At 31.9% G+C, this 12,638-nt stretch overlaps 2 protein-coding genes across 3 annotated transcripts; one reads left to right on the top strand and one right to left on the bottom strand.

Moving 5' to 3' along the window:
* Positions 1-2,169: 2,169 nt before the first annotated feature.
* Syt14 (Synaptotagmin 14) lies at positions 2,170-8,227 on the bottom strand. Its single transcript, XM_018537450.1, has 8 exons — positions 8,194-8,227; positions 5,982-6,170; positions 5,438-5,575; positions 4,853-4,911; positions 4,557-4,736; positions 3,967-4,290; positions 3,210-3,563; positions 2,170-2,382 (listed from the first exon to the last, which is right to left on the bottom strand). The coding sequence occupies exons 1-8, from the start codon at positions 8,225-8,227 to the stop codon at positions 2,170-2,172; spliced, it is 1,491 nt and encodes a 496-aa protein (XP_018392952.1).
* Positions 8,228-9,870: 1,643 nt separating this feature from the next.
* On the top strand, positions 9,871-12,396 carry CLS (cardiolipin synthase). Of its 2 annotated transcripts, XM_018537316.1 has the most exons (4): positions 9,871-10,061; positions 10,284-10,625; positions 11,278-11,535; positions 12,091-12,396. In XM_018537316.1, the coding sequence occupies exons 2-4, from the start codon at positions 10,296-10,298 to the stop codon at positions 12,355-12,357; spliced, it is 855 nt and encodes a 284-aa protein (XP_018392818.1). In that variant the 5' UTR covers positions 9,871-10,061; positions 10,284-10,295; the 3' UTR covers positions 12,358-12,396. The 2 variants fall into 2 exon arrangements, with proteins under 2 accessions (XP_018392818.1, XP_018392827.1); XM_018537325.1 differs by lacking the exon at positions 9,871-10,061 and having other exon boundaries at positions 10,259-10,625.
* The last annotated feature ends 242 nt before the right edge of the window (positions 12,397-12,638 follow it).

Genomic DNA, 12,638 nt, shown 5'->3' with positions numbered 1-12,638 from the left:
GAAAAATATTTTAATATATTATATTCGGTAATTGGTGAGACATATGGAAAATTATATTAAAAAATTCTCTTTTATTATATTAAGTTTTACTTAAGTTTCTTAAAACTTTGACATGACAAATATATAAGAAATAATTTCCTTTTTTGAGTTTTTTTTTGTTGAGCTTGTGTAATAAGACTAATCGATAAAGAAAAATCGGATGGTTATATTCAGTGTCAAATACATGCAAGAACACGGGCCCAATATTCGCTACATTGATTCATATGAATAAACACAAGCAGATCGGATATCGGGATCGAATATACAATTATGTACGGTAAGATTGGTTAATATCGACACAATGACAGAATAATAGTAACGATTTATGATTTGAAGAACAACGATATTGTGTTTAGATACATATCATATGATATGATTATAATGGATAATGCATTCATGCATTTGGTATTATAGAAAGATGGTATTAATTAAAATTCTTTGACTTAAAAAAATTAATTTCTTTAACAGTTTTAATAATTTTAATTGAAAATTATATAACAAAATTATTACATTTTTTAATCTAAGAATATTCTATGTTTGAATTTAATATGTAGAAGAGAGAAAAAAACTAAAATTTTTTAATCTCAAAAATTGACAAAGTATACAAATAAATATGAAACTTTTAAAGAACTTGTGTTATCACCAAATCTCGCCACGTCAAACAAGAGTTTACCTCGAATATTCCGTTTATTATCTCGATATTAATTTATATTTATTTAGAATAGCCGTTATAATTGAAACAGCAAAAATTAAAACATATTGACAATTCCGTTGTTATTCTAATACACACAACAGCTTTACAAATAACAAGCATGACCATACAATAGTAATTCATTGTGTCGATGTTATCCTACCTCAGGGTGGACACACGAATCACACATTTTCTCAAATTTTCCAAATAAGAGAAACTTTGTTTTCCAAGGAAACATTTCAACCATATGTTTCCTACATTAAAGTACTTAACTTTAATTTTCTATTAAATCTCTGAAGATTTAAGTAACTTTTTTTTAGGCTTTGATACAAATAAAATCGAGAGAGCTCGATTTTCAATATTTTTACTAAATCACAGGAACTTTTGGCTCTTCCTGCATTTCAACAATTATGGAAAAACTCTTAATTTTTCTAGAGCATTTTTCCCAATCCACGCGAGAATATTTTCCGGATTCTCGGAGTACATTGAGAACGATTGAAGAATCCTGGATCTTCTATCGCGTAACCACCCTGCATCTTAAAATATGAATTATGAAGTCAAGAAATGTAACCATTTCTATTTTCGAAGTAACGTCATTTCAGACATTGAAATTCCGCTTACATTTTACGACAATCCTCCATTTAGCGTGGTGCGCGGCATAAAAAGGGTGAAAGGCACAAAGTAAAAAATAAATGATTCAGATTGGCTCAGGCACATGTCGAGTCGGAGAGCACCGTACCATGTGAGGACAGGTACGACGATTGGGCCGGAACGTCGATAAACGTTGGGACAACGATCACGCGATCGTCGGGACCCTCAACATCGAAGACTAGCCACACTGCTCCCATCAGCGTATCAAAAAGGAAATGTACTTGGTACATTTAGACAAGAGTTTGTAACTCAGAGTTTACAGTATTCCAAACAGAGCATTCCGAACAAAACAAAAATCTGGCATGTTTCTAAAATTTCAATTTAAAATTTGACTAAAAGTCAGAGATATCTCTTGGATATTTAGAACACCGTATAGACATTGCTATTTGTTTAACAAAGCTTTAAACATTAAGATATTTTTTTACATTTTGTGTTGTTATTATCATATTTCAATATTTATTATTTACTTCATTTAACAGACACAGAAGTTAAGAACGCTTTTATTGTATATTACCTGGACACTCTTGTATTGTTCGTGCTCTGATTTGGAATTGACAGACCGATTGGAATATTGACTTCCGTTCTTCAACCAGGCAGTACACAGTGTGTCTCCATGAGATAAGGAGAAAGAATTGAAATCTCTCTCGAGATAAAGCCTGCCGCGATCAATTGTTCTTCTCTAGAAACGCTCATCTATTTCCCGTACTCCTTGGCGAGTGAAATCGTTTCACGCCCAAATAACTGCATCAAGAATGTGAATCCATGAGAGGCACTCACACAAAGACACCTCAAGGACGCAGTAGCGAATGCCAGCGTTGCACTTGTACTGGTTGCCTTGCCATCCGCATGTCGTTCCAATGCTGTAGCTCCTCAGATCCGGAACTGTTAAGACCCAAACAGAGCCAGCCGATCATTTCCCGTCCTTTTCTGCCCATTCCACCTCGTCGACGATTATACACAGAGAGGTAGAGTGTCACGTCTCCCAATTGGAACAACGCAACCTTAAAAAAAACCACATATTATTTAACATAATTATATTTTACATACTTAATAACTTTCATTAACCCTTTAACTACGAAAAGTATGATATATATACATCCTACGAAAGTAACTTCACTTGGAATGGTAATTTTACAATGTGCTCTTTGTTTCCTGTTTCTTGCTGTTTGTCTCTTACCTTTTGATAACAAAAAAAGAGAGATAAACAGCAAGAAACAGGAAACAAAGAGCACCTCGTAGAATTACTATAAAAGACATATGTATATATTACTTAGCAGCTAAACTTGCCAAAAGTATGTGGATAATTTCCATTTACTAACATAAATTGTTCTATCTTTCCACGAGTAACAAAGAACAATACTTGCATCGACCAAATGGAAAGCATCCCGTATTGCAAACTGTGTGTCATTTATTATGTTGAACTCCGGCAACAGTCGAGCAAACTTTACCGTTTTTATAATTTTACAATTATAAAATTTTACAATTATATTTAGAAACGTATCTTTTTTTTAGTACAGATGCATTAGAAAATGAACAGACTCTATATTATCACATCATAATGGCAAGGTATGTTTCACTCCTGCTACATTTCTGTTGTTATGTTTTTTGTTATAGCCAATCAATCTGTAATAGCAAAAACCAAGAGAAAGGACACAGTAGATATGAATCTATCATGATTGCTGATGTACTCTAGCATTTTACTACTTGGGTAAATTAATACCATCACAAATCAAGTGTTAGTTGTTATAAAGTCATGATTTTCATTTAAAGCATATCGCAGTTAAAGGATTAAGAAATAAAAAAACGAAGATTTCATAAAAAAAGCTACCTGAAATATAAAAGTCTCCTTATAAAGGGGATTCGGTTGGGCACGTTTTAAACCAGTTTTAGATCGGCCCATTTCATGATTATTGGTATCAACAAGAGCCAATTTGACGTAAGTATCGGGAGGTTTCGTATCGTTTCCGCCTCCACCACGGAAATGGGAACCCTTGATTATTTCAACTGATAAGCGGCCTGTCGTCCCGTTGTACGCCAAACCGATTAGGATTTCAGCAACACTGCCTCCCTTCATGCTGCTGCCGTAAGGTGGTATAGCTGGAGAAGCATACGACTGGACCGACTGTTGAGATCCCGTGGAATCGCTACGAGTTAGACTACTGGTGGTTCCCCAATCCTGTGCCTAGAAAGTGTAACACACAATATCCATCTTGGCAAATTATATTATTTGTAAATACATTACACATCGGTTACCTAAAGAGGTATTAATAATATTTTTGCTTAATTAACCCTAGCTATATACTTTCTTTCTATCCTTGATATACACATTCGAGTTCCTAGTACCCTATCTATATTTGTTAGCGTAATTTCCGTAAAAATGGATATATTTGAATTATTTTTTTCTTCAATTGGAGAATTGATTAAGGAACAAGTTCATAATGTGTAAAAATCGATAGAATTGAGGAGTTTTGAGATATATAGATTCAAAGAAAAAGTTCAGAAATGCGAAAAAATCTCGATTTAGCAAATTGTACTGGAGTTTCTGAGACTCAGTGTGTATAGTTAGGACTTCTAGAAAAATTTACCGAGGAAGAAAGTGGGGGTTGAAGAGTTAACCACAGGGTCGTTTCCAACTGGAGATTAATGTGATCGAAAGACACTCTGGCTTCGCCCAGCAATCTTTCCCGACGCATCATTCTGCCACCCCACAGATATACTCTGAGTCGTACTCCCATTGCATTTACATCTTCTGGATTTACACGAGGAAGCAAAAAACTCTCCATGTATTGAGGAGATGTCCCTTGTCGAACTCGTGTCTTACGTCTTTGTTTTTTTGATGGTAACAGAACTAGTCGCACCTGACTGCCATTAATGCCAGGAGGATAATTCCGCCCTTGTAAGACGTGAACCTGGGAAAATAATATTCCATTTGACAATTTAAAAACGAATATAGAAATTCATTATTTACAATACAAAATAAGAAATAACATTTTAGATAATAAATAAATTTTATATATATTACATATATAATATATTAATTATAAAATTATTTGTATAAGATATATTTTCAAGATTTTTATGTTAAAAAAATTTTATTTTATTTAAATAAATATTCCAAAATAAAAAATCATAATTATAAAAATTAAATTAACAATTAAATGTTAATTATACGAACTGTCATCTCACGCATTGGGGCATCATACAGGAAAGCGACTTCCAAACTACCAACTTCCTCGGAAACCACTGTACCCATCGTTGTGATGACGTCATTGGTCGTCGAATCATTTTGCTCAACTTGTATCTCCTGCTCTCGATTATCGAGTATAATGCTAGAAGCCCCAACTTCCACCACGCACTAAACAGACAAAACAGATGCTGAATGCAAATTCCTTCTTGTCTAAGTCTCTGAAAATTCTTTTATCATTCGAATTCTTTTAAGAGTTTTATTAAACACAAGGAATAAGAAATCACCTGTTGTTGATCTGCAGGAGAGTGTTCCTCAGTGCAGCTACTGGAAGTAGTCCCAGCATCTACAAACATATAATTGTTATGTAATAATATTAACAGATAACAAAAATATATACTTTATAATTATCTATGAAGTACTCTTATTTTTTAATGTTAATATAACAATATATGTTTGTATAGATTAACATAAAATAGAATTTTGTATAAATTACGTTCAAAGTATAGAAACACCACAGAAAATAAATAGGTAATATTTTTCAGCATGATTGCTATCATGGAAAAGATCGATATAATAAAATACATCATCGTATCAGCGATATGTGTTACGTATATACGTATAAACTATATAATTAATTAATTACATATTTGTTTTAAACACATCTTTTTTCAACATAAATTAATTTATCTGATTACTCTGTGTACAAAAGTATTAAAAGTAAAATTATCAGAAAACGAATGTTTTGATGGAAAGATATGTGATCAAGATAAAATATAAAATATTTAGTAAGTTAATGATTTTTACATAATATCTCTGGTGAAAACACTTGCAGAAATATAGAAAAATTTTGTTTTGTTACCGTAACTCACCTAAGATAGTCGTTGGTCCGTCCTCCGCTTGGATAGTCAACGTATCCGGCGGAGGAAGTGAACGTGAATTTAATCGTCGGAGAGCGTCTTCCTCTGAATCGGAGCTTGTTTCTGGATCTGAATAGGAGAATGCCTTCCCTATACAGTAAAATTATATTGATTAGTATATGAATTATTCGTATCACGAAGAGAACCGCGAATATGTTCTAATCTACAAAAATTTGGTAATTTAAAGTGATACGATTATAAGTTAATTGACTTTACGTTTTATTTTGTAGATTTATTTGGATTTGAAACTATTACTCGTAAACACATTAAGTGTAATAAGCCTTAAGTCTTAAGGAATTAACTAATCATAGTCGATTATTCTTCTCACATTCAACTATGTTGATCAGTTTCTTAAGGCTTAACACTTATTGTGTTTGCGAGCTGATCGCAATCAAGACGAGTAAAACTTTAAATAAATTGGAGTATTTGGAATAATATAAAAATTTTCAAGGAGATCAAGAGTTGGAAATCTAAGGTGTAAACCAAGACCATGTACCTATGCTTTTCGAGATTTGAGATGTGGAGCTGTTGGTGGAATCACAGAGAGGCACACAGACTCCGCCGAAAAGCGCGGTGGATGAGGGAGGCGTGAAGCACCACTTCCGGGACAGATAAAGGAAGAGAGCTAGCAGGAGCACTATAAAACCGGCAACGGCACCCAAAACTGCAGTCGCTTCCACAGGTACTGAAATAACATATCGACAAATTCTCATTGAATTAAATTTAATTTGTTAAGAGACATAATTTTCATAAAATTTCTTTAAAGGAATATAAACTTTTTAAATCAATATGTAAAGTTTTTTAAAAAAATATGTACTATTTTTTTAGAGACAATAATATGTATATTACTTTTATTATGAAATAATATCGTATTTATCTAATACAAGGCAACTATCAGCACATTATATTAATATTCTTCTTATTTGCTTTTTGAATGCAGGACATTTTGTTTCATTTTACTGCACGCAGTTAATTAATTAATGTGTAATATCAGAAACAGATCCATAGTTTGGTCTATATATACTGCAGAATATATACAGAATGTATGCAGAATATTTCTATTTATTATTGTGCAATTATAAATGAAATAAAAATAATATATATACAAGACATATATATATATATATATATATAAACTTTTGATTCTTTCTTTAACTAGTATAACACTCTGAGAATGCAGTTAGAACGTTCATCACACATCACGTCATAAATCATATCATAAACTAAATAGAAAACTAAATAATAAAGAGCAATGAGAGTGCAATACAGTTATTAATACATTCTTTGGTAAAGTATGTGTTGTGACATAATAATTAAATTTAAAATATTAAAATTATTAAAATTGAAAATTACTATTTAATCATTATATATTTATTACTTTAATTAATGAACCTTTTACAGCAATAAATATAATAAAATGTGCGAAAAAATGGACTCGAAAAAACTCGAATAAATTTAAAAAGATATGAATAAAGACAGATAAGAGTATAAATAAAAAAAAGTTAATAAACAATTAAATAACAAAATAAACTAAAATAAAATAATAATGTAAACCGAATCTTTTTCGTACGAGTTTTCGTTTTTCTATGAAAATTATAAAAATTGAAAAATCACAGAATTATTATTTGTTATATTTATTACTTTATTTAAAGCATGTTCTGTACAGCAACAAGTAAAAAGAAAAAGTGCAGCAAAGTGAATACGAAAGAACGTAAATAAAAAACAGAAAGGAGCATAAGTAAAAAAAAAAGTGAAATAAGCTAATAAATAACTAAATGACAAAATAAATAAAAATAAAATAAATAATTTAAATAAAATGGACTGAAAAAAAGTAGACTGAGTCTTTTCCGTACAAGTTTTTACTTTTCCCAGAAAACCAATTGCAAAAATGAAAAAAATCGTTCGCGTACTTTCACTCTCTTGAACTTGGGATTTTAGCCACGATAAATATCGAGTGTACCGTGGTCGTCGTATCGAGCGCGCGTTAACGCGACATATTACGCCGTATAATGACCTGGAATAATTTATTATCGCTCCAGTTGTGACAAACTACCTGCGGATTACACGGAATTGCGCAGCGTTACACGCGTACGTTTCCCCCGAGAGTGCGATGCGAGAGACGCGCTAAAAAAAAAAAAAGAAAAAATTAAGTCTTTAAGAGGGGACCGGCAGGTTCTCTCCAATTATTCAACTTTCCAATCGCAATTGATTTATATTTCAACGTGAATATCGGCACCTTCCAGAAACGTCGTCGTTAACAAAACATCGCGCTCAAGGAACTTTGGAAATCTGCTCGCGCAATACAGAAATCGTGAAGGATTCCCGATATCGCATGACAACCATCTCTTTTTTTTATATATCCTTATAATTCTATCTTCTTACGATCCTAAAAGTCGAGCGCAGATTGAAGGGACTGAAGGGATCCAGTTAGAAGCTAACAGCTAACGATATCGATTCGAGGCCCGTTTTCCAATTGAAAGGAAAAACAGAGAGGAGTCCGCGTTGTTCGTGAGTAGCGTGTTTGTCAATTTTTCAAACGGACGATTTATTCGATATCGTAATCGTGAACGAAATGCGCGGATATATCGCTCCATAATCAGAATGAACGGAATAATATCGTGTTTCGAGTAAAACTGGAGAGGGGTTGTCTTGAGACGAAAGGGATAGCACGGGGAGTCCGCGGTCCGATCACCGGATAGTGGACTTACCCGCCAAGAAGTGGTCTGATCCAGCCAGAATCATACTCGTCCGCGGTGTCGCATTAAGGTGGTTTCTCTTTACGCGGCACGATAGCGCGCCCGGGATTGTTTCTCGCGGAATAACGAATGCATTATCCGCCCGGAAACGGGATCTGTCAGGCGGTCGCTGTTGAAACCCCGTTGAAACGCGAGGGAAGCGCGGCTGGCTAGCTTCGGGCTAGCTAGCCGCACACACAAATAATACGTGGGCGGTGGGCGGGGGTTGTACACACGGGGGCACTCTGTTGCTCGGACCGACGCGACGTGGTGCGCCTGCTGCACTGAAACCCGTCGTACGTGCACGACGCGTGCGCGACAGGCAGTGACAGGAGCGGCGTATTGCTCGGCAAGCTCCAGCAAGCTCGGCCGCTCTCGGTGACTTCGGGGTGCCTTCCAACAATTAACAGTGGTCATGTGACCATCTCATCCTTGTTTGACATTGGCGAACAACAAAGATGTAATAATACACATGTGTCACACCGTGTCGATCATCTGTGTCGCTTTGTTGGAAGGCACCCTCGGTCTCTCGACAGTCGGCGCGAAAAATGCAGTTTGGAAGTATTATAATTTATAGTCACTTTTTAGGTCAACTCTATAAATTTATTATTATTCTAACCATGCATTATAACTGCTTCAACATCGATATACGATCATTACAGCGCTATGACGTGCATTAAGCTTTTCTTTACCAGTTATTATTTTATTATTTTTACCATGTAAACAATTAAGTAACGAATGTTAAGAAAATATATACTTGGAGTTTACATTCTGCAGTATAATGATGATTGCACTTATTACATAAAAATTATTATTTTTGTTTAACATTCGCATCTTAATATTTTACTATATTTATAATTCAAATTATTATAATAATTTATAGTACAATTTTTCTATATTTAAGATAACTGTACATACATATGAAATTAATGTTACTTTAATATTATAGCAGTAACAACCATAAAAATGGATTAACCATAATTTTTAATCATATATGCAATTATAACAAAAATACTTTTCTCTCTCTATCTAGTCTTAGCGTGAAAGTTTTCCTTAGTTTAGACGTTCGAACATTTTTTTTTTTTTTTTTCAGAAATCTACATCCTTTTCTTATAATTTCTCATATAGGTATAAATTCTGAAATATTCTAAAATTTCTCATTCTATATAATGTCAAGAAAACTGACTTAAACTTTTTGAAATTTTTAATGATGAAAATGATTCTCTTATTTTTATATATATGTAAGAATTTATAATTTTTTTAATTTATGAAAGTTTCTCGAAAGTCGTGTCATTATAAAAAATTTGTATTTAATTCCTGAATAATTAATATTAAGAAAACAAAATTTATTTTGAATTAATTAATTGTAAATGTAAACTGAAATATATAGATACGCGAAACATTATATAATACAAAATAATATAATGTTGAATTTTTGCATATAATAGAAATGAAATTTCGCGCGGATTCAATTCGATCCGATAAAATTTTTTATTCCAATTGACAAATTCCGATGATTTTCTTATTAATTATTCACAGAATCATATTTTAGTTAGGGTACTTTTAAGTCGGTGAGTAGTTTAGGTCGATAATCGATATATACGATACAATTGTTATCCACGCAATTATCTACGAATCTAACCTCAAAAATAAACTACGCTTCTCGTGAGCGTATAAAATACACACAGAAAAGACATGCGCATATTTCGTGTAAATATTTCATGTTCGAGACGGTTTGTGAATTATTCCAGAATTCACGGAAAATAAAGTGTTTGTTGCTTTGTTTAAATTAAAAGAAATACATTGAAGTGATTATTTCCAGATTTAGCAGTGGGGTACCGGTTAGTTTCTACAAATTATATATTTTTATTCAGTTTCTACAAATTTATATATTTGTATTTATTACGTTAGTAACCAAATCTAGAATTAAAATTTCATAAAAATAATATTTGCATAAAATTAGACAAAATATATTTCATTATTTATCTGTATAATTAAGAATATTTTATATTTATTAGTTTACATTATGACAGTAATATCTTTTTATTCTGTTTCTCATATAGGAGCAACTAATTATGAACTGCTTCACCATTCTAAGATTTAAACACTGCACTTTAAACAAAAGTCTAATAGAGCACTGTTTAACACGGTACATACCCATGTGTCAAGCTAGATTCTATGTCACAGAAAGTGAAAATCGTTACAGACAGCGTATCAGCCCAAAGGAACGAACACAAAAGAAAGCATTGCGAATACGTATAATGCAAAATTTTAAACATACAAGAAGAAAAGTAGAAAAAATTATCGAAAGGGAAAATATTTGGACAATACCCAACTTGCTTTGCATGGGTCGTATAGTAACTTCACCGTTTTTAAGTTATTTGATCCTGTCACAAGATTATCAGGTATTTTAAAGAAGCAAGAATTAAAATTTGTTAATATTTTGATAAAAAATATTCGTTTTTTGATATTTTTCAATTTATTAATAATATAGGATTAATATGATTATATACTATATATAATATATATAATATGATTATATACTATATATATAATATGATTATATACTATATATATAATATGATTATATACTATATACAAAATCATGTAATTTATATAATTGTTTATTAATAATAATATAGAGCTCAGAAAACAAAAAAATTTAATGAGGTAAAATAAAAACTTTAATAAGTTTAATTAAATCAAAGTAAGGATATAATATATTTTAACAAAGATTGTTTATTAAACATATATTATGGAGTAACTTCATGGAGAAATTGCAAAAATGCATTTAATTTTGAAATGGATACTTAAAGGATGTTATTTTGAAAATATAATTTTGATAAAGCAAATGTTATTACATTCTATATCTCGATTTAATTAAAATTGATTTAATAGCTTTTAAATTTTCCTATATTTTTTGATCCATCTTTTAGAAGAAATATAAACTGTCATAAAAAATTTGTTGTGTTAATTTTCTATGATTGATTTTATTTGTTGCAACTAACATATGTAGAATATTAGATTATCTTTAACAATGTCTATACCATGGCGCAGATAGCGCTGTGGTTGCTTGCATTTGCAGGACTGAGTGATTTAGCAGACGGTTGGATTGCACGCACTTGGACGTCGCAGGCCTCGAAACTTGGAAGCTTTCTGGATCCAGTTGCAGACAAGTTACTTGTTGGGACGCTCTTTCTCTCTCTGGCATGGGTCGGTTTGATACCAGCTCCTCTCACCTGTCTCGTTGTCACACGTGACATTGTTCTAGTAACCGCTGCGTCTTACATTAGATATCGTTCCTTACCTCCACCAGTAAGTATTATGTATTTATTAATTCTATTATATACTCTCTCTATTCAACAAAAAATAAGGAACACTTTTGACGTCAAAATTGCGCAATATTCAAAACACCGTAACTTGGTAAAAAAAATCATTGCAGACAAAAAATCAAAAGAATATTTGAAAGTTTGAATATTTGAAATCTCTACTTTCGAAATCAGTAATTGATATTTCAATCTGTCTGATCCTTTACGAAGCTAAAATCACTTTTGCTTCAACGTTTGATAACTCAATGAAAAAAAATCGTACAACATTCAGGAAAAAAGCAAATTGAAGGTAAAGATTCACTCTTTTAACTGCTGTAAATCGCATTTTCGTGTGATTTTTACTTCATGTCATAGACCTTTGTAAAATTTGTACAAAATTTTCAGATTTGACGAATATCTATTTGTATCTATATATAGCTCCAATTTTGAACGTGTCCAAAAGTGTTTTCTATTCTTTGTCAAGTAGTGTATATCAAAAGTTGTTCGAACATATTGATGATTAATTTATTAAATGATTAATTCTGATACGATATAATTTTAGAAAACCTTAGCGAGATATTTTGACCCTACACACGCTACTGTACAATTAGCACCGACTTTAACAAGCAAGCTAAATACTGGGATACAATTGTCTCTGGTTGCTGGAACGTTGGCTGCTCCAATTTATCATTTCGTAGATCATCCGATCCTACAATGTCTGTGCTATATAACAGCATTCACAACAATCGCAGGAGGTGTCAGTTATTTGTTATCAAAAGATACATATAAATTTTTGAGGAAGAGAACTCCGACTGGGACATCATCTTAGACTTAGATTCTATTCATTATACATATGTATAATATTATATGCTCGAATTTATTATTTAGATGGTATATATTACTTCTTTTTGTATTATTATATCTATCGTTTTATGTACAGAAATTAATAATTCTTTGTTAATTTTGACATCTTTTGTAAAAAAAATTACTCTTCTACAAAATCCTATATACAAAGTATATACAAAGTTTGTATATACAAAGTTTTGTAAAATATGATATTTGAAATGATAAATTGAGTATTTTTATTATAGGAGAGAGAGAGAGAGAGAG

Source organism: Cyphomyrmex costatus, unplaced genomic scaffold, assembly GCF_001594065.2.
Source record: "Cyphomyrmex costatus isolate MS0001 unplaced genomic scaffold, Ccosl1.0 scaffold100, whole genome shotgun sequence".
In the NCBI taxonomy this organism is placed as follows: Eukaryota; Metazoa; Arthropoda; class Insecta; order Hymenoptera; family Formicidae; genus Cyphomyrmex; species Cyphomyrmex costatus.
This window is presented reverse-complemented; position numbering and strand designations above follow the sequence as displayed.

Excerpts from the sequence above, each read along its gene's own strand:
- Syt14 (XM_018537450.1), bottom strand. The coding sequence starts at position 8,227 with ATGATTCTGGCTGGATCAGACCACTTCTTGGCGG. Across the intron at positions 5,576-5,981 it reads TCAAATCTCGAAAAGCATAG|GGAAGGCATTCTCCTATTCA; the intron begins GTACATGGTCTT and ends TTTACTGTATAG. Across the intron at positions 3,564-3,966 it reads AACCCCCACTTTCTTCCTCG|GCACAGGATTGGGGAACCAC; the intron begins GTAAATTTTTCT and ends TACACTTTCTAG.
- CLS (XM_018537316.1), top strand. The coding sequence starts at position 10,296 with ATGAACTGCTTCACCATTCTAAGATTTAAACACTGCACTTTAAACAAA. Across the intron at positions 10,626-11,277 it reads TCCTGTCACAAGATTATCAG|ATAGCGCTGTGGTTGCTTGC; the intron begins GTATTTTAAAGA and ends ACCATGGCGCAG. Across the intron at positions 11,536-12,090 it reads ATCGTTCCTTACCTCCACCA|AAAACCTTAGCGAGATATTT; the intron begins GTAAGTATTATG and ends ATATAATTTTAG.